The sequence below is a fragment of the Oncorhynchus mykiss genome, chromosome 26 (assembly GCF_013265735.2).
Source record: "Oncorhynchus mykiss isolate Arlee chromosome 26, USDA_OmykA_1.1, whole genome shotgun sequence".
Lineage (NCBI taxonomy): Eukaryota > Metazoa > Chordata > Actinopteri > Salmoniformes > Salmonidae > Oncorhynchus > Oncorhynchus mykiss.
Window position 1 is genome coordinate 40,223,362 of NC_048590.1, and position 17,989 is coordinate 40,241,350.

At 45.3% G+C, this 17,989-nt stretch overlaps 1 protein-coding gene across 2 annotated transcripts in view; it reads right to left on the reverse strand.

The window, feature by feature from the left end:
- Positions 1-17,989, reverse strand: part of LOC110506132 (spermatogenesis-associated protein 5-like protein 1) — a 56,441-nt gene that overhangs the window by 9,950 nt on the left and 28,502 nt on the right. For both annotated transcript variants that reach the window (XM_036964132.1, XM_036964133.1), the window contains exons 8-9: positions 17,660-17,887; positions 17,287-17,421 (exon numbers count right to left, since the gene is read on the reverse strand). In XM_036964132.1, the coding sequence (XP_036820027.1) occupies positions 17,287-17,421; positions 17,660-17,887 (363 nt within the window). The remainder of the gene's footprint in view (positions 1-17,286; positions 17,422-17,659; positions 17,888-17,989) is intronic.

Sequence of the window (17,989 nt, forward strand, 5' to 3'; positions counted from 1 at the left end):
CTGTAGGTCAGGTGAAGGTGGTAATAGATACCTGTAGGTCAGGTGAAGGTGGTAATAGTTACCTGTAGGTCAGGTGAAGGTGGTAATAGTTACCTGTAGGTCAGGTGAAGGTGGTAATAGAAACCTGTAGGTCAGGTGAAGGTGGTAATAGAAACCTGTAGGTCAGGTGAAGGGGTAATAGAAACCTGTAGGTCAGGTGAAGGTGGTAATAGAAACCTGTAGGTCAGGTGAAGGTGGTAATAGAAACCTGTAGGTCAGGTGAAGGTGGTAATAGATACCTGTAGGTCAGGTGAAGGTGGTAATAGTTACCTGTAGGTCAGGTGGTAATAGAAACCTGTAGGTCAGGTGAAGGTGGTAATAGATACCTGTAGGTCAGGTGAAGGTGATAAGATACCTGTAGGTCAGGTGAAGGTGGTAATAGATACCTGTAGGTCAGGTGAAGGTGGTAATAGATACCTTGTAGGTCAGGTGAACCTGGTAATAGATACCTGTAGGTCAGGTGAACGTGGTAATAGATACCTGTAGGTCAGGTGAAGGTGGTAATAGATACCTGTAGGTCAGGTGAAGGTGGTAATAGTTACCTGTAGGTCAGGTGAAGGTGGTAATAGTTACCTGTAGGTCAGGTGGTAATAGAAACCTGTAGGTCAGGTGAAGGTGGTAATAGATACCTGTAGGTCAGGTGAAGGTGGTAATAGATACCTGTAGGTCAGGTGAAGGTGGTAATAGTTACCTGTAGGTCAGGTGAAGGTGGTAATAGATACCTGTAGGTCAGGTGAAGGTGGTAATAGATACCTGTAGGTCAGGTGAAGGTGATAATAGATACCTGTAGGTCAGGTGAAGGTGGTAAGTTACCTGTAGGTCAGGTGGTAATAGATAGCTGTAGGTCAGGTGAAGGTGGTAATAGTTACCTGTAGGTCAGGTGAAGGTGGTAATAGATACCTGTAGGTCAGGTGAAGGTGGTAATAGTTACCTGTAGGTCAGGTGAAGGTGGTAATAGTTACCTGTAGGTCAGGTGGTAATAGAAACCTGTAGGTCAGGTGAAGGTGGTAATAGTTACCTGTAGGTCAGGTGAAGGTGGTAATAGTTACCTGTAGGTCAGGTGAAGGTGGTAATAGTTACCTGTAGGTCAGGTGAAGGTGGTAATAGTTACCTGTAGGTCAGGTGAAGGTGGTAATAGTTACCTGTAGGTCAGGTGAAGGTGGTAATAGTTACCTGTAGGTCAGGTGAAGGTGGTAATAGAAACCTGTAGGTCAGGTGAAGGTGGTAATAGAAACCTGTAGGTCAGGTGAAGGTGGTAATAGAAACCTGTAGGTCAGGTGAAGGTGGTAATAGAAACCTGTAGGTCAGGTGAAGGTAGTAATAGAAACCTGTAGGTCAGGTGAAGGTGGTAATAGTTACCTGTAGGTCAGGTGAAGGTGGTAATAGTTACCTGTAGGTCAGGTGGTAATAGAAACCTGTAGGTCAGGTGAAGGTGGTAATAGAAACCTGTAGGTCAGGTGAAGGTGGTAATAGATACCTGTAGGTCAGGTGAAGGTGGTAATAGATACCTGTAGGTCAGGTGAAGGTGGTAATAGTTACCTGTAGGTCAGGTGAAGGTGGTAATAGTTACCTGTAGGTCAGGTGAAGGTGGTAATAGTTACCTGTAGGTCAGGTGGTAATAGAAACCTGTAGGTCAGGTGAAGGTGGTAATAGTTACCTGTAGGTCAGGTGAAGGTGGTAATAGTTTCCTGTAGGTCAGGTGAAGGTGGTAATAGTTACCTGTAGGTCAGGTGAAGGTGGTAATAGTTACCTGTAGGTCAGGTGAAGGTGGTAATAGATACCTGTAGGTCAGGTGAAGGTGGTAATAGATACCTGTAGGTCAGGTGAAGGTGGTAATAGTTACCTGTAGGTCAGGTGAAGGTGGTAATAGTTACCTGTAGGTCAGGTGAAGGTGGTAATAGATACCTGTAGGTCAGGTGAAGGTGGTAATAGTTACCTGTAGGTCAGGTGAAGGTGGTAATAGAAACCTGTAGGTCAGGTGAAGGTGGTAATAGTTACCTGTAGGTCAGGTGAAGGTGGTAATAGAAACCTGTAGGTCAGGTGAAGGTGGTAATAGAAACCTGTAGGTCAGGTGAAGGTGGTAATAGAAACCTGTAGGTCAGGTGAAGGTGGTAATAGAAACCTGTAGGTCAGGTGAAGGTGGTAATAGATACCTGTAGGTCAGGTGAAGGTGGTAATAGTTACCTGTAGGTCAGGTGAAGGTGGTAATAGTTACCTGTAGGTCAGGTGAAGGTGGTAATAGAAACCTGTAGGTCAGGTGAAGGTGGTAATAGAAACCTGTAGGTCAGGTGAAGGTGGTAATAGAAACCTGTAGGTCAGGTGAAGGTGGTAATAGAAACCTGTAGGTCAGGTGAAGGTGGTAATAGAAACCTGTAGGTCAGGTGAAGGTGGTAATAGAAACCTGTAGGTCAGGTGAAGGTGGTAATAGTTACCTGTAGGTCAGGTGAAGGTGGTAATAGTTACCTGTAGGTCAGGTGGTAATAGAAACCTGTAGGTCAGGTGAAGGTGGTAATAGAAACCTGTAGGTCAGGTGAAGGTGGTAATAGTTACCTGTAGGTCAGGTGAAGGTGGTAATAGTTACCTGTAGGTCAGGTGAAGGTGGTAATAGAAACCTGTAGGTCAGGTGAAGGTGGTAATAGAAACCTGTAGGTCAGGTGAAGGTGGTAATAGAAACCTGTAGGTCAGGTGAAGGTGGTAATAGAAACCTGTAGGTCAGGTGAAGGTGGTAATAGAAACCTGTAGGTCAGGTGAAGGTGGTAATAGAAACCTGTAGGTCAGGTGAAGGTGGTAATAGAAACCTGTAGGTCAGGTGAAGGTGGTAATAGAAACCTGTAGGTCAGGTGAAGGTGGTAATAGTTACCTGTAGGTCAGGTGGTAATAGAAACCTGTAGGTCAGGTGAAGGTGGTAATAGATACCTGTAGGTCAGGTGAAGGTGGTAATAGATACCTGTAGGTCAGGTGAAGGTGGTAATAGTTACCTGTAGGTCAGGTGAAGGTGGTAATAGTTACCTGTAGGTCAGGTGAAGGTGGTAATAGATACCTGTAGGTCAGGTGAAGGTGGTAATAGTTATCTGTAGGTCAGGTGAAGGTGGTAATAGTTACCTGTAGGTCAGGTGGTAATAGAAACCTGTAGGTCAGGTGAAGGTGGTAATAGTTACCTGTAGGTCAGGTGAAGGTGGTAATAGTTACCTGTAGGTCAGGTGAAGGTGGTAATAGTTACCTGTAGGTCAGGTGAAGGTGGTAATAGTTACCTGTAGGTCAGGTGAAGGTGGTAATAGAAACCTGTAGGTCAGGTGAAGGTGGTAATAGAAACCTGTAGGTCAGGTGAAGGTGGTAATAGATACCTGTAGGTCAGGTGAAGGTGGTAATAGATACCTGTAGGTCAGGTGAAGGTGGTAATAGTTACCTGTAGGTCAGGTGAAGGTGGTAATAGTTACCTGTAGGTCAGGTGAAGGTGGTAATAGTTACCTGTAGGTCAGGTGAAGGTGGTAATAGTTACCTGTAGGTCAGGTGAAGGTGGTAATAGAAACCTGTAGGTCAGGTGAAGGTGGTAATAGAAACCTGTAGGTCAGGTGAAGGTGGTAATAGATACCTGTAGGTCAGGTGAAGGTGGTAATAGATACCTGTAGGTCAGGTGAAGGTGGTAATAGTTACCTGTAGGTCAGGTGAAGGTGGTAATAGTTACCTGTAGGTCAGGTGAAGGTGGTAATAGAAACCTGTAGGTCAGGTGAAGGTGGTAATAGATACCTGTAGGTCAGGTGAAGGTGGTAATAGTTACCTGTAGGTCAGGTGAAGGTGGTAATAGTTACCTGTAGGTCAGGTGAAGGTGGTAATAGAAACCTGTAGGTCAGGTGAAGGTGGTAATAGAAACCTGTAGGTCAGGTGAAGGTGGTAATAGAAACCTGTAGGTCAGGTGAAGGTGGTAATAGAAACCTGTAGGTCAGGTGAAGGTGGTAATAGATACCTGTAGGTCAGGTGAAGGTGGTAATAGTTACCTGTAGGTCAGGTGAAGGTGGTAATAGTTACCTGTAGGTCAGGTGAAGGTGGTAATAGAAACCTGTAGGTCAGGTGAAGGTGGTAATAGAAACCTGTAGGTCAGGTGAAGGTGGTAATAGAAACCTGTAGGTCAGGTGAAGGTGGTAATAGATACCTGTAGGTCAGGTGAAGGTGGTAATAGATACCTGTAGGTCAGGTGAAGGTGGTAATAGTTACCTGTAGGTCAGGTGAAGGTGGTAATAGTTACCTGTAGGTCAGGTGAAGGTGGTAATAGAAACCTGTAGGTCAGGTGAAGGTGGTAATAGATACCTGTAGGTCAGGTGAAGGTGGTAATAGTTACCTGTAGGTCAGGTGAAGGTGGTAATAGAAACCTGTAGGTCAGGTGAAGGTGGTAATAGTTACCTGTAGGTCAGGTGAAGGTGGTAATAGTTACCTGTAGGTCAGGTGAAGGTGGTAATAGAAACCTGTAGGTCAGGTGAAGGTGGTAATAGAAACCTGTAGGTCAGGTGAAGGTGGTAATAGATACCTGTAGGTCAGGTGAAGGTGGTAATAGTTACCTGTAGGTCAGGTGAAGGTGGTAATAGTTACCTGTAGGTCAGGTGAAGGTGGTAATAGAAACCTGTAGGTCAGGTGAAGGTGGTAATAGAAACCTGTAGGTCAGGTGAAGGTGGTAATAGAAACCTGTAGGTCAGGTGAAGGTGGTAATAGAAACCTGTAGGTCAGGTGAAGGTGGTAATAGAAACCTGTAGGTCAGGTGAAGGTGGTAATAGTTACCTGTAGGTCAGGTGAAGGTGGTAATAGTTACCTGTAGGTCAGGTGAAGGTGGTAATAGTTAGCTGTAGGTCAGGTGAAGGTGGTAATAGTTACCTGTAGGTCAGGTGAAGGTGGTAATAGTTAGCTGTAGGTCAGGTGAAGGTGGTAATAGTTACCTGTAGGTCAGGTGAAGGTGGTAATAGTTACCTGTAGGTCAGGTGAAGGTGGTAATAGTTACCTGTAGGTCAGGTGAAGGTGGTAATAGTTACCTGTAGGTCAGGTGAAGGTGGTAATAGAAACCTGTAGGTCAGGTGAAGGTGGTAATAGAAACCTGTAGGTCAGGTGAAGGTGGTAATAGAAACCTGTAGGTCAGGTGAAGGTGGTAATAGATACCTGTAGGTCAGGTGAAGGTGGTAATAGATACCTGTAGGTCAGGTGAAGGTGGTAATAGTTACCTGTAGGTCAGGTGAAGGTGGTAATAGTTACCTGTAGGTCAGGTGAAGGTGGTAATAGAAACCTGTAGGTCAGGTGAAGGTGGTAATAGATACCTGTAGGTCAGGTGAAGGTGGTAATAGTTACCTGTAGGTCAGGTGAAGGTGGTAATAGAAACCTGTAGGTCAGGTGAAGGTGGTAATAGTTACCTGTAGGTCAGGTGAAGGTGGTAATAGTTACCTGTAGGTCAGGTGAAGGTGGTAATAGAAACCTGTAGGTCAGGTGAAGGTGGTAATAGAAACCTGTAGGTCAGGTGAAGGTGGTAATAGATACCTGTAGGTCAGGTGAAGGTGGTAATAGTTACCTGTAGGTCAGGTGAAGGTGGTAATAGTTACCTGTAGGTCAGGTGAAGGTGGTAATAGAAACCTGTAGGTCAGGTGAAGGTGGTAATAGAAACCTGTAGGTCAGGTGAAGGTGGTAAGAGAAACCTGTAGGTCAGGTGAAGGTGGTAATAGAAACCTGTAGGTCAGGTGAAGGTGGTAATGGTTACCTGTAGGTCAGGTGAAGGTGGTAATGGTTACCTGAAGGTCAGGTGGTAATAGAAACCTGTAGGTCAGGTGAAGGTGGTAATAGATACCTGTAGGTCAAGTGAAGGTGGTAATAGATACCTGTAGGTCAGGTGAAGGTGGTAATAGTTACCTGTAGGTCAGGTGAAGGTGGTAATAGTTACCTGTAGGTCAGGTGGTAATAGAAACCTGTAGGTCAGGTGAAGGTGGTAATAGAAACCTGTAGGTCAGGTGAAGGTGGTAATAGTTACCTGTAGGTCAGGTGAAGGTGGTAATAGTTACCTGTAGGTCAGGTGAAGGTGGTAATAGAAACCTGTAGGTCAGGTGAAGGTGGTAATAGAAACCTGTAGGTCAGGTGAAGGTGGTAATAGAAACCTGTAGGTCAGGTGAAGGTGGTAATAGAAACCTGTAGGTCAGGTGAAGGTGGTAATAGAAACCTGTAGGTCAGGTGAAGGTGGTAATAGAAACCTGTAGGTCAGGTGAAGGTGGTAATAGAAACCTGTAGGTCAGGTGAAGGTGGTAATAGAAACCTGTAGGTCAGGTGAAGGTGGTAATAGAAACCTGTAGGTCAGGTGAAGGTGGTAATAGTTACCTGTAGGTCAGGTGGTAATAGAAACCTGTAGGTCAGGTGAAGGTGGTAATAGATACCTGTAGGTCAGGTGAAGGTGGTAATAGATACCTGTAGGTCAGGTGAAGGTGGTAATAGTTACCTGTAGGTCAGGTGAAGGTGGTAATAGTTACCTGTAGGTCAGGTGAAGGTGGTAATAGATACCTGTAGGTCAGGTGAAGGTGGTAATAGTTACCTGTAGGTCAGGTGAAGGTGGTAATAGTTACCTGTAGGTCAGGTGGTAATAGAAACCTGTAGGTCAGGTGAAGGTGGTAATAGTTACCTGTAGGTCAGGTGAAGGTGGTAATAGTTACCTGTAGGTCAGGTGAAGGTGGTAATAGTTACCTGTAGGTCAGGTGAAGGTGGTAATAGTTAGCTGTAGGTCAGGTGAAGGTGGTAATAGTTACCTGTAGGTCAGGTGAAGGTGGTAATAGTTACCTGTAGGTCAGGTGAAGGTGGTAATAGAAACCTGTAGGTCAGGTGAAGGTGGTAATAGAAACCTGTAGGTCAGGTGAAGGTGGTAATAGAAACCTGTAGGTCAGGTGAAGGTGGTAATAGATACCTGTAGGTCAGGTGAAGGTGGTAATAGATACCTGTAGGTCAGGTGAAGGTGGTAATAGTTACCTGTAGGTCAGGTGAAGGTGGTAATAGTTACCTGTAGGTCAGGTGAAGGTGGTAATAGAAACATGTAGGTCAGGTGAAGGTGGTAATAGATACCTGTAGGTCAGGTGAAGGTGGTAATAGTTACCTGTAGGTCAGGTGAAGGTGGTAATAGAAACCTGTAGGTCAGGTGAAGGTGGTAATAGTTACCTGTAGGTCAGGTGAAGGTGGTAATAGTTACCTGTAGGTCAGGTGAAGGTGGTAATAGAAACCTGTAGGTCAGGTGAAGGTGGTAATAGATACCTGTAGGTCAGGTGAAGGTGGTAATAGTTACCTGTAGGTCAGGTGAAGGTGGTAATAGTTACCTGTAGGTCAGGTGAAGGTGGTAATAGAAACCTGTAGGTCAGGTGAAGGTGGTAATAGAAACCTGTAGGTCAGGTGAAGGTGGTAATAGAAACCTGTAGGTCAGGTGAAGGTGGTAATAGAAACCTGTAGGTCAGGTGAAGGTGGTAATAGAAACCTGTAGGTCAGGTGAAGGTGGTAATAGTTACCTGTAGGTCAGGTGAAGGTGGTAATAGTTACCTGTAGGTCAGGTGAAGGTGGTAATAGTTAGCTGTAGGTCAGGTGAAGGTGGTAATAGTTACCTGTAGGTCAGGTGAAGGTGGTAATAGTTACCTGTAGGTCAGGTGAAGGTGGTAATAGTTACCTGTAGGTCAGGTGAAGGTGGTAATAGTTACCTGTAGGTCAGGTGAAGGTGGTAATAGTTACCTGTAGGTCAGGTGAAGGTGGTAATAGTTACCTGTAGGTCAGGTGAAGGTGGTAATAGAAACCTGTAGGTCAGGTGAAGGTGGTAATAGAAACCTGTAGGTCAGGTGAAGGTGGTAATAGAAACCTGTAGGTCAGGTGAAGGTGGTAATAGATACCTGTAGGTCAGGTGAAGGTGGTAATAGATACCTGTAGGTCAGGTGAAGGTGGTAATAGTTACCTGTAGGTCAGGTGAAGGTGGTAATAGTTACCTGTAGGTCAGGTGAAGGTGGTAATAGAAACCTGTAGGTCAGGTGAAGGTGGTAATAGATACCTGTAGGTCAGGTGAAGGTGGTAATAGTTACCTGTAGGTCAGGTGAAGGTGGTAATAGAAACCTGTAGGTCAGGTGAAGGTGGTAATAGTTACCTGTAGGTCAGGTGAAGGTGGTAATAGTTACCTGTAGGTCAGGTGAAGGTGGTAATAGAAACCTGTAGGTCAGGTGAAGGTGGTAATAGAAACCTGTAGGTCAGGTGAAGGTGGTAATAGATACCTGTAGGTCAGGTGAAGGTGGTAATAGTTACCTGTAGGTCAGGTGAAGGTGGTAATAGTTACCTGTAGGTCAGGTGAAGGTGGTAATAGAAACCTGTAGGTCAGGTGAAGGTGGTAATAGAAACCTGTAGGTCAGGTGAAGGTGGTAATAGAAACCTGTAGGTCAGGTGAAGGTGGTAAGAGAAACCTGTAGGTCAGGTGAAGGTGGTAATAGAAACCTGTAGGTCAGGTGAAGGTGGTAATGGTTACCTGTAGGTCAGGTGAAGGTGGTAATGGTTACCTGAAGGTCAGGTGGTAATAGAAACCTGTAGGTCAGGTGAAGGTGGTAATAGATACCTGTAGGTCAAGTGAAGGTGGTAATAGATACCTGTAGGTCAGGTGAAGGTGGTAATAGTTACCTGTAGGTCAGGTGAAGGTGGTAATAGTTACCTGTAGGTCAGGTGGTAATAGAAACCTGTAGGTCAGGTGAAGGTGGTAATAGAAACCTGTAGGTCAGGTGAAGGTGGTAATAGTTACCTGTAGGTCAGGTGAAGGTGGTAATAGTTACCTGTAGGTCAGGTGAAGGTGGTAATAGAAACCTGTAGGTCAGGTGAAGGTGGTAATAGAAACCTGTAGGTCAGGTGAAGGTGGTAATAGAAACCTGTAGGTCAGGTGAAGGTGGTAATAGAAACCTGTAGGTCAGGTGAAGGTGGTAATAGAAACCTGTAGGTCAGGTGAAGGTGGTAATAGAAACCTGTAGGTCAGGTGAAGGTGGTAATAGAAACCTGTAGGTCAGGTGAAGGTGGTAATAGTTACCTGTAGGTCAGGTGAAGGTGGTAATAGTTACCTGTAGGTCAGGTGGTAATAGAAACCTGTAGGTCAGGTGAAGGTGGTAATAGATACCTGTAGGTCAGGTGAAGGTGGTAATAGATACCTGTAGGTCAGGTGAAGGTGGTAATAGTTACCTGTAGGTCAGGTGAAGGTGGTAATAGTTACCTGTAGGTCAGGTGAAGGTGGTAATAGATACCTGTAGGTCAGGTGAAGGTGGTAATAGTTACCTGTAGGTCAGGTGAAGGTGGTAATAGTTACCTGTAGGTCAGGTGGTAATAGAAACCTGTAGGTCAGGTGAAGGTGGTAATAGTTACCTGTAGGTCAGGTGAAGGTGGTAATAGTTACCTGTAGGTCAGGTGAAGGTGGTAATAGTTACCTGTAGGTCAGGTGAAGGTGGTAATAGTTAGCTGTAGGTCAGGTGAAGGTGGTAATAGTTACCTGTAGGTCAGGTGAAGGTGGTAATAGTTACCTGTAGGTCAGGTGAAGGTGGTAATAGAAACCTGTAGGTCAGGTGAAGGTGGTAATAGAAACCTGTAGGTCAGGTGAAGGTGGTAATAGAAACCTGTAGGTCAGGTGAAGGTGGTAATAGATACCTGTAGGTCAGGTGAAGGTGGTAATAGAAACCTGTAGGTCAGGTGAAGGTGGTAATAGTTACCTGTAGGTCAGGTGAAGGTGGTAATAGTTACCTGTAGGTCAGGTGAAGGTGGTAATAGAAACCTGTAGGTCAGGTGAAGGTGGTAATAGATACCTGTAGGTCAGGTGAAGGTGGTAATAGTTACCTGTAGGTCAGGTGAAGGTGGTAATAGAAACCTGTAGGTCAGGTGAAGGTGGTAATAGTTACCTGTAGGTCAGGTGAAGGTGGTAATAGTTACCTGTAGGTCAGGTGAAGGTGGTAATAGAAACCTGTAGGTCAGGTGAAGGTGGTAATAGAAACCTGTAGGTCAGGTGAAGGTGGTAATAGATACCTGTAGGTCAGGTGAAGGTGGTAATAGTTACCTGTAGGTCAGGTGAAGGTGGTAATAGTTACCTGTAGGTCAGGTGAAGGTGGTAATAGAAACCTGTAGGTCAGGTGAAGGTGGTAATAGAAACCTGTAGGTCAGGTGAAGGTGGTAATAGAAACCTGTAGGTCAGGTGAAGGTGGTAAGAGAAACCTGTAGGTCAGGTGAAGGTGGTAATAGAAACCTGTAGGTCAGGTGAAGGTGGTAATGGTTACCTGTAGGTCAGGTGAAGGTGGTAATGGTTACCTGAAGGTCAGGTGGTAATAGAAACCTGTAGGTCAGGTGAAGGTGGTAATAGATACCTGTAGGTCAAGTGAAGGTGGTAATAGATACCTGTAGGTCAGGTGAAGGTGGTAATAGTTACCTGTAGGTCAGGTGAAGGTGGTAATAGTTACCTGTAGGTCAGGTGGTAATAGAAACCTGTAGGTCAGGTGAAGGTGGTAATAGAAACCTGTAGGTCAGGTGAAGGTGGTAATAGTTACCTGTAGGTCAGGTGAAGGTGGTAATAGTTACCTGTAGGTCAGGTGAAGGTGGTAATAGAAACCTGTAGGTCAGGTGAAGGTGGTAATAGAAACCTGTAGGTCAGGTGAAGGTGGTAATAGAAACCTGTAGGTCAGGTGAAGGTGGTAATAGAAACCTGTAGGTCAGGTGAAGGTGGTAATAGAAACCTGTAGGTCAGGTGAAGGTGGTAATAGAAACCTGTAGGTCAGGTGAAGGTGGTAATAGAAACCTGTAGGTCAGGTGAAGGTGGTAATAGTTACCTGTAGGTCAGGTGAAGGTGGTAATAGTTACCTGTAGGTCAGGTGGTAATAGAAACCTGTAGGTCAGGTGAAGGTGGTAATAGATACCTGTAGGTCAGGTGAAGGTGGTAATAGATACCTGTAGGTCAGGTGAAGGTGGTAATAGTTACCTGTAGGTCAGGTGAAGGTGGTAATAGTTACCTGTAGGTCAGGTGAAGGTGGTAATAGATACCTGTAGGTCAGGTGAAGGTGGTAATAGTTACCTGTAGGTCAGGTGAAGGTGGTAATAGTTACCTGTAGGTCAGGTGGTAATAGAAACCTGTAGGTCAGGTGAAGGTGGTAATAGTTACCTGTAGGTCAGGTGAAGGTGGTAATAGTTACCTGTAGGTCAGGTGAAGGTGGTAATAGTTACCTGTAGGTCAGGTGAAGGTGGTAATAGTTAGCTGTAGGTCAGGTGAAGGTGGTAATAGTTACCTGTAGGTCAGGTGAAGGTGGTAATAGTTACCTGTAGGTCAGGTGAAGGTGGTAATAGAAACCTGTAGGTCAGGTGAAGGTGGTAATAGAAACCTGTAGGTCAGGTGAAGGTGGTAATAGAAACCTGTAGGTCAGGTGAAGGTGGTAATAGATACCTGTAGGTCAGGTGAAGGTGGTAATAGATACCTGTAGGTCAGGTGAAGGTGGTAATAGTTACCTGTAGGTCAGGTGAAGGTGGTAATAGTTACCTGTAGGTCAGGTGAAGGTGGTAATAGAAACATGTAGGTCAGGTGAAGGTGGTAATAGATACCTGTAGGTCAGGTGAAGGTGGTAATAGTTACCTGTAGGTCAGGTGAAGGTGGTAATAGAAACCTGTAGGTCAGGTGAAGGTGGTAATAGTTACCTGTAGGTCAGGTGAAGGTGGTAATAGTTACCTGTAGGTCAGGTGAAGGTGGTAATAGAAACCTGTAGGTCAGGTGAAGGTGGTAATAGAAACCTGTAGGTCAGGTGAAGGTGGTAATAGATACCTGTAGGTCAGGTGAAGGTGGTAATAGATACCTGTAGGTCAGGTGAAGGTAATAGTTACCTGTAGGTCAGGTGAAGGTGGTAATAGTTACCTGTAGGTCAGGTGAAGGTGGTAATAGAAACATGTAGGTCAGGTGAAGGTGGTAATAGATACCTGTAGGTCAGGTGAAGGTGGTAATAGTTACCTGTAGGTCAGGTGAAGGTGGTAATAGAAACCTGTAGGTCAGGTGAAGGTGGTAATAGTTACCTGTAGGTCAGGTGAAGGTGGTAATAGTTACCTGTAGGTCAGGTGAAGGTGGTAATAGAAACCTGTAGGTCAGGTGAAGGTGGTAATAGAAACCTGTAGGTCAGGTGAAGGTGGTAATAGATACCTGTAGGTCAGGTGAAGGTGGTAATAGATACCTGTAGGTCAGGTGAAGGTGGTAATAGTTACCTGTAGGTCAGGTGAAGGTGGTAATAGTTACCTGTAGGTCAGGTGAAGGTGGTAATAGAAACCTGTAGGTCAGGTGAAGGTGGTAATAGATACCTGTAGGTCAGGTGAAGGTGGTAATAGTTACCTGTAGGTCAGGTGAAGGTGGTAATAGAAACCTGTAGGTCAGGTGAAGGTGGTAATAGATACCTGTAGGTCAGGTGAAGGTGGTAATAGTTACCTGTAGGTCAGGTGAAGGTGGTAATAGAAACCTGTAGGTCAGGTGAAGGTGGTAATAGTTACCTGTAGGTCAGGTGAAGGTGGTAATAGAAACCTGTAGGTCAGGTGAAGGTGGTAATAGAAACCTGTAGGTCAGGTGAAGGTGGTAATAGAAACCTGTAGGTCAGGTGAAGGTGGTAATAGATACCTGTAGGTCAGGTGAAGGTGGTAATAGATACCTGTAGGTCAGGTGAAGGTGGTAATAGTTACCTGTAGGTCAGGTGAAGGTGGTAATAGTTACCTGTAGGTCAGGTGAAGGTGGTAATAGAAACCTGTAGGTCAGGTGAAGGTGGTAATAGATACCTGTAGGTCAGGTGAAGGTGGTAATAGTTACCTGTAGGTCAGGTGAAGGTGGTAATAGAAACCTGTAGGTCAGGTGAAGGTGGTAATAGTTACCTGTAGGTCAGGTGAAGGTGGTAATAGTTACCTGTAGGTCAGGTGAAGGTGGTAATAGAAACCTGTAGGTCAGGTGAAGGTGGTAATAGAAACCTGTAGGTCAGGTGAAGGTGGTAATAGATACCTGTAGGTCAGGTGGTGGTAATAGATACCTGTAGGTCAGGTGAAGGTGGTAATAGTTACCTGTAGGTCAGGTGAAGATGGTAATAGAAACCTGTAGGTCAGGTGAAGGTGGTAATAGAAACCTGTAGGTCAGGTGAAGGTGGTAATAGAAACCTGTAGGTCAGGTGAAGGTGGTAAGAGAAACCTGTAGGTCAGGTGAAGGTGGTAATAGAAACCTGTAGGTCAGGTGAAGGTGGTAATGGTTACCTGTAGGTCAGGTGAAGGTGGTAATGGTTACCTGAAGGTCAGGTGGTAATAGAAACCTGTAGGTCAGGTGAAGGTGGTAATAGATACCTGTAGGTCAAGTGAAGGTGGTAATAGATACCTGTAGGTCAGGTGAAGGTGGTAATAGTTACCTGTAGGTCAGGTGAAGGTGGTAATAGTTACCTGTAGGTCAGGTGGTAATAGAAACCTGTAGGTCAGGTGAAGGTGGTAATAGAAACCTGTAGGTCAGGTGAAGGTGGTAATAGTTACCTGTAGGTCAGGTGAAGGTGGTAATAGTTACCTGTAGGTCAGGTGAAGGTGGTAATAGAAACCTGTAGGTCAGGTGAAGGTGGTAATAGAAACCTGTAGGTCAGGTGAAGGTGGTAATAGAAACCTGTAGGTCAGGTGAAGGTGGTAATAGAAACCTGTAGGTCAGGTGAAGGTGGTAATAGAAACCTGTAGGTCAGGTGAAGGTGGTAATAGAAACCTGTAGGTCAGGTGAAGGTGGTAATAGAAACCTGTAGGTCAGGTGAAGGTGGTAATAGAAACCTGTAGGTCAGGTGAAGGTGGTAATAGTTACCTGTAGGTCAGGTGAAGGTGGTAATAGTTACCTGTAGGTCAGGTGGTAATAGAAACCTGTAGGTCAGGTGAAGGTGGTAATAGATACCTGTAGGTCAGGTGAAGGTGGTAATAGATACCTGTAGGTCAGGTGAAGGTGGTAATAGTTACCTGTAGGTCAGGTGAAGGTGGTAATAGTTACCTGTAGGTCAGGTGAAGGTGGTAATAGATACCTGTAGGTCAGGTGAAGGTGGTAATAGTTACCTGTAGGTCAGGTGAAGGTGGTAATAGTTACCTGTAGGTCAGGTGGTAATAGAAACCTGTAGGTCAGGTGAAGGTGGTAATAGTTACCTGTAGGTCAGGTGAAGGTGGTAATAGTTACCTGTAGGTCAGGTGAAGGTGGTAATAGTTACCTGTAGGTCAGGTGAAGGTGGTAATAGTTAGCTGTAGGTCAGGTGAAGGTGGTAATAGTTAGCTGTAGGTCAGGTGAAGGTGGTAATAGTTACCTGTAGGTCAGGTGAAGGTGGTAATAGTTACCTGTAGGTCAGGTGAAGGTGGTAATAGAAACCTGTAGGTCAGGTGAAGGTGGTAATAGAAACCTGTAGGTCAGGTGAAGGTGGTAATAGAAACCTGTAGGTCAGGTGAAGGTGGTAATAGATACCTGTAGGTCAGGTGAAGGTGGTAATAGATACCTGTAGGTCAGGTGAAGGTGGTAATAGTTACCTGTAGGTCAGGTGAAGGTGGTAATAGTTACCTGTAGGTCAGGTGAAGGTGGTAATAGAAACATGTAGGTCAGGTGAAGGTGGTAATAGATACCTGTAGGTCAGGTGAAGGTGGTAATAGTTACCTGTAGGTCAGGTGAAGGTGGTAATAGAAACCTGTAGGTCAGGTGAAGGTGGTAATAGTTACCTGTAGGTCAGGTGAAGGTGGTAATAGTTACCTGTAGGTCAGGTGAAGGTGGTAATAGAAACCTGTAGGTCAGGTGAAGGTGGTAATAGAAACCTGTAGGTCAGGTGAAGGTGGTAATAGATACCTGTAGGTCAGGTGAAGGTGGTAATAGTTACCTGTAGGTCAGGTGAAGGTGGTAATAGTTACCTGTAGGTCAGGTGAAGGTGGTAATAGAAACCTGTAGGTCAGGTGAAGGTGGTAATAGAAACCTGTAGGTCAGGTGAAGGTGGTAATAGAAACCTGTAGGTCAGGTGAAGGTGGTAATAGAAACCTGTAGGTCAGGTGAAGGTGGTAATAGAAACCTGTAGGTCAGGTGAAGGTGGTAATGGTTACCTGTAGGTCAGGTGAAGGTGGTAATGGTTACCTGAAGGTCAGGTGGTAATAGAAACCTGTAGGTCAGGTGAAGGTGGTAATAGATACCTGTAGGTCAGGTGAAGGTGGTAATAGATACCTGTAGGTCAGGTGAAGGTGGTAATAGTTACCTGTAGGTCAGGTGAAGGTGGTAATAGTTACCTGTAGGTCAGGTGGTAATAGAAACCTGTAGGTCAGGTGAAGGTGGTAATAGATACCTGTAGGTCAGGTGAAGGTGGTAATAGATACCTGTAGGTCAGGTGAAGGTGGTAATAGTTACCTGTAGGTCAGGTGAAGGTGGTAATAGATACCTGTAGGTCAGGTGAAGGTGGTAATAGTTACCTGTAGGTCAGGTGAAGGTGGTAATAGATACCTGTAGGTCAGGTGAAGGTGGTAATAGTTACCTGTAGGTCAGGTGAAGGTGGTAATAGTTACCTGTAGGTCAGGTGGTAATAGAAACCTGTAGGTCAGGTGAAGGTGGTAATAGTTACCTGTAGGTCAGGTGAAGGTGGTAATAGATACCTGTAGGTCAGGTGAAGGTGGTAATAGAAACCTGTAGGTCAGGTGAAGGTGGTAATAGAAACCTGTAGGTCAGGTGAAGGTGGTAATAGATACCTGTAGGTCAGGTGAAGGTGGTAATAGATACCTGTAGGTCAGGTGAAGGTGGTAATAGTTACCTGTAGGTCAGGTGAAGGTGGTAATAGTTACCTGTAGGTCAGGTGAAGGTGGTAATAGAAACCTGTAGGTCAGGTGAAGGTGGTAATAGATACCTGTAGGTCAGGTGAAGGTGGTAATAGTTACCTGTAGGTCAGGTGAAGGTGGTAATAGAAACCTGTAGGTCAGGTGAAGGTGGTAATAGTTACCTGTAGGTCAGGTGAAGGTGGTAATAGTTACCTGTAGGTCAGGTTAAGGTGGTAATAGAAACCTGTAGGTCAGGTGAAGGTGGTAATAGATACCTGTAGGTCAGGTGAAGGTGGTAATAGATACCTGTAGGTCAGGTGAAGGTGGTAATAGTTACCTGTAGGTCAGGTGAAGGTGGTAATAGTTACCTGTAGGTCAGGTGAAGGTGGTAATAGAAACCTGTAGGTCAGGTGAAGGTGGTAATAGAAACCTGTAGGTCAGGTGAAGGTGGTAATAGAAACCTGTAGGTCAGGTGAAGGTGGTAATAGAAAGCTGTAGGTCAGGTGAAGGTGGTAATAGTTACCTGTAGGTCAGGTGAAGGTGGTAATAGAAACCTGTAGGTCAGGTGAAGGTGGTAATAGTTACCTGTAGGTCAGGTGGTAATAGAAACCTGTAGGTCAGGTGAAGGTGGTAATAGATACCTGTAGGTCAGGTGAAGGTGGTAATAGATACCTGTAGGTCAGGTGAAGGTGGTAATAGTTACCTGTAGGTCAGGTGAAGGTGGTAATAGTTACCTGTAGGTCAGGTGGTAATAGAAACCTGTAGGTCAGGTGAAGGTGGTAATAGATACCTGTAGGTCAGGTGAAGGTGGTAATAGATACCTGTAGGTCAGGTGAAGGTGGTAATAGTTACCTGTAGGTCAGGTGAAGGTGGTAATAGATACCTGTAGGTCAGGTGAAGGTGGTAATAGATACCTGTAGGTCAGGTGAAGGTGATAATAGATACCTGTAGGTCAGGTGAAGGTGGTAAGTTACCTGTAGGTCAGGTGGTAATAGATACCTGTAGGTCAGGTGAAGGTGGTAATAGTTACCTGTAGGTCAGGTGAAGGTGGTAATAGATACCTGTAGGTCAGGTGAAGGTGGTAATAGTTACCTGTAGGTCAGGTGAAGGTGGTAATAGTTACCTGTAGGTCAGATGAAGGTGGTAATAGATACCTGTAGGTCAGGTGAAGGTGGTAATAGAAACCTGTAGGTCAGGTGAAGGTGGTAATAGTTACCTGTAGGTCAGGTGAAGGTGGTAATAGTTACCTGTAGGTCAGGTGAAGGTGGTAATAGTTACCTGTAGGTCAGGTGAAGGTGGTAATAGTTACCTGTAGGTCAGGTGAAGGTGGTAATAGTTACCTGTAGGTCAGGTGAAGGTGGTAATAGTTACCTGTAGGTCAGGTGAAGGTGGTAATAGTTACCTGTAGGTCAGGTGAAGGTGGTAATAGATACCTGTAGGTCAGGTGAAGGTGGTAATAGATACCTGTAGGTCAGGTGGGGGTACATAGATGATCTGGTCCAGTCTTCCAGGCCTTAGGAGGGCACTGTCCAGAGAGTCTGGTCTGTTAGTGGCCGCTACGATCATCACTTCCTTGTTACACACCTCCTGGTACTCCAACTGACAGGGAGGGCAGACAGGACATCATGTTAACAACGACAGTAGCGATTGTCAGGACGTTTGAGGCGATCAGTTTGAGCAATGTGAAGCTCAGAATCGCTACTCTTTAAGTGATTTGTAATTCAGTGATTCTGAGCAGAATCTACATATAAAGTGTGCTGTTGGTGTGTATGTTTTTTGTGTGATTATATGGTGTATGTGTTGATTGGTGCTCTAGTAGTAGGATGTCATGTCTGACATGTTCCTGTTGCTGGTGGTGCTCCACTCCCTCAGCCTGTAGGGTCTTCCCTGCTCCTCGCCTCTCCAGGGTCCTAAAGCCTACCCCGTCCAGCTCATTCAGCAGCACAGACAGGAGGCGGGTCTGGGCACTCTGAGGGACATAGCCTTCTGACCGGGAGCCAATCAGAGAGTCCACCTCATCCAGGAACAGGATGGAGGGAGCGCAGGCCCGCGCCTGACGAAAGAGCTACATACAGGAACACACCACAAGGTTATTGACATACACACAATAACATCTACCAAAGTGATTCTATTGATTAAAGCATGACAGCAACATTCCTCCAAATAA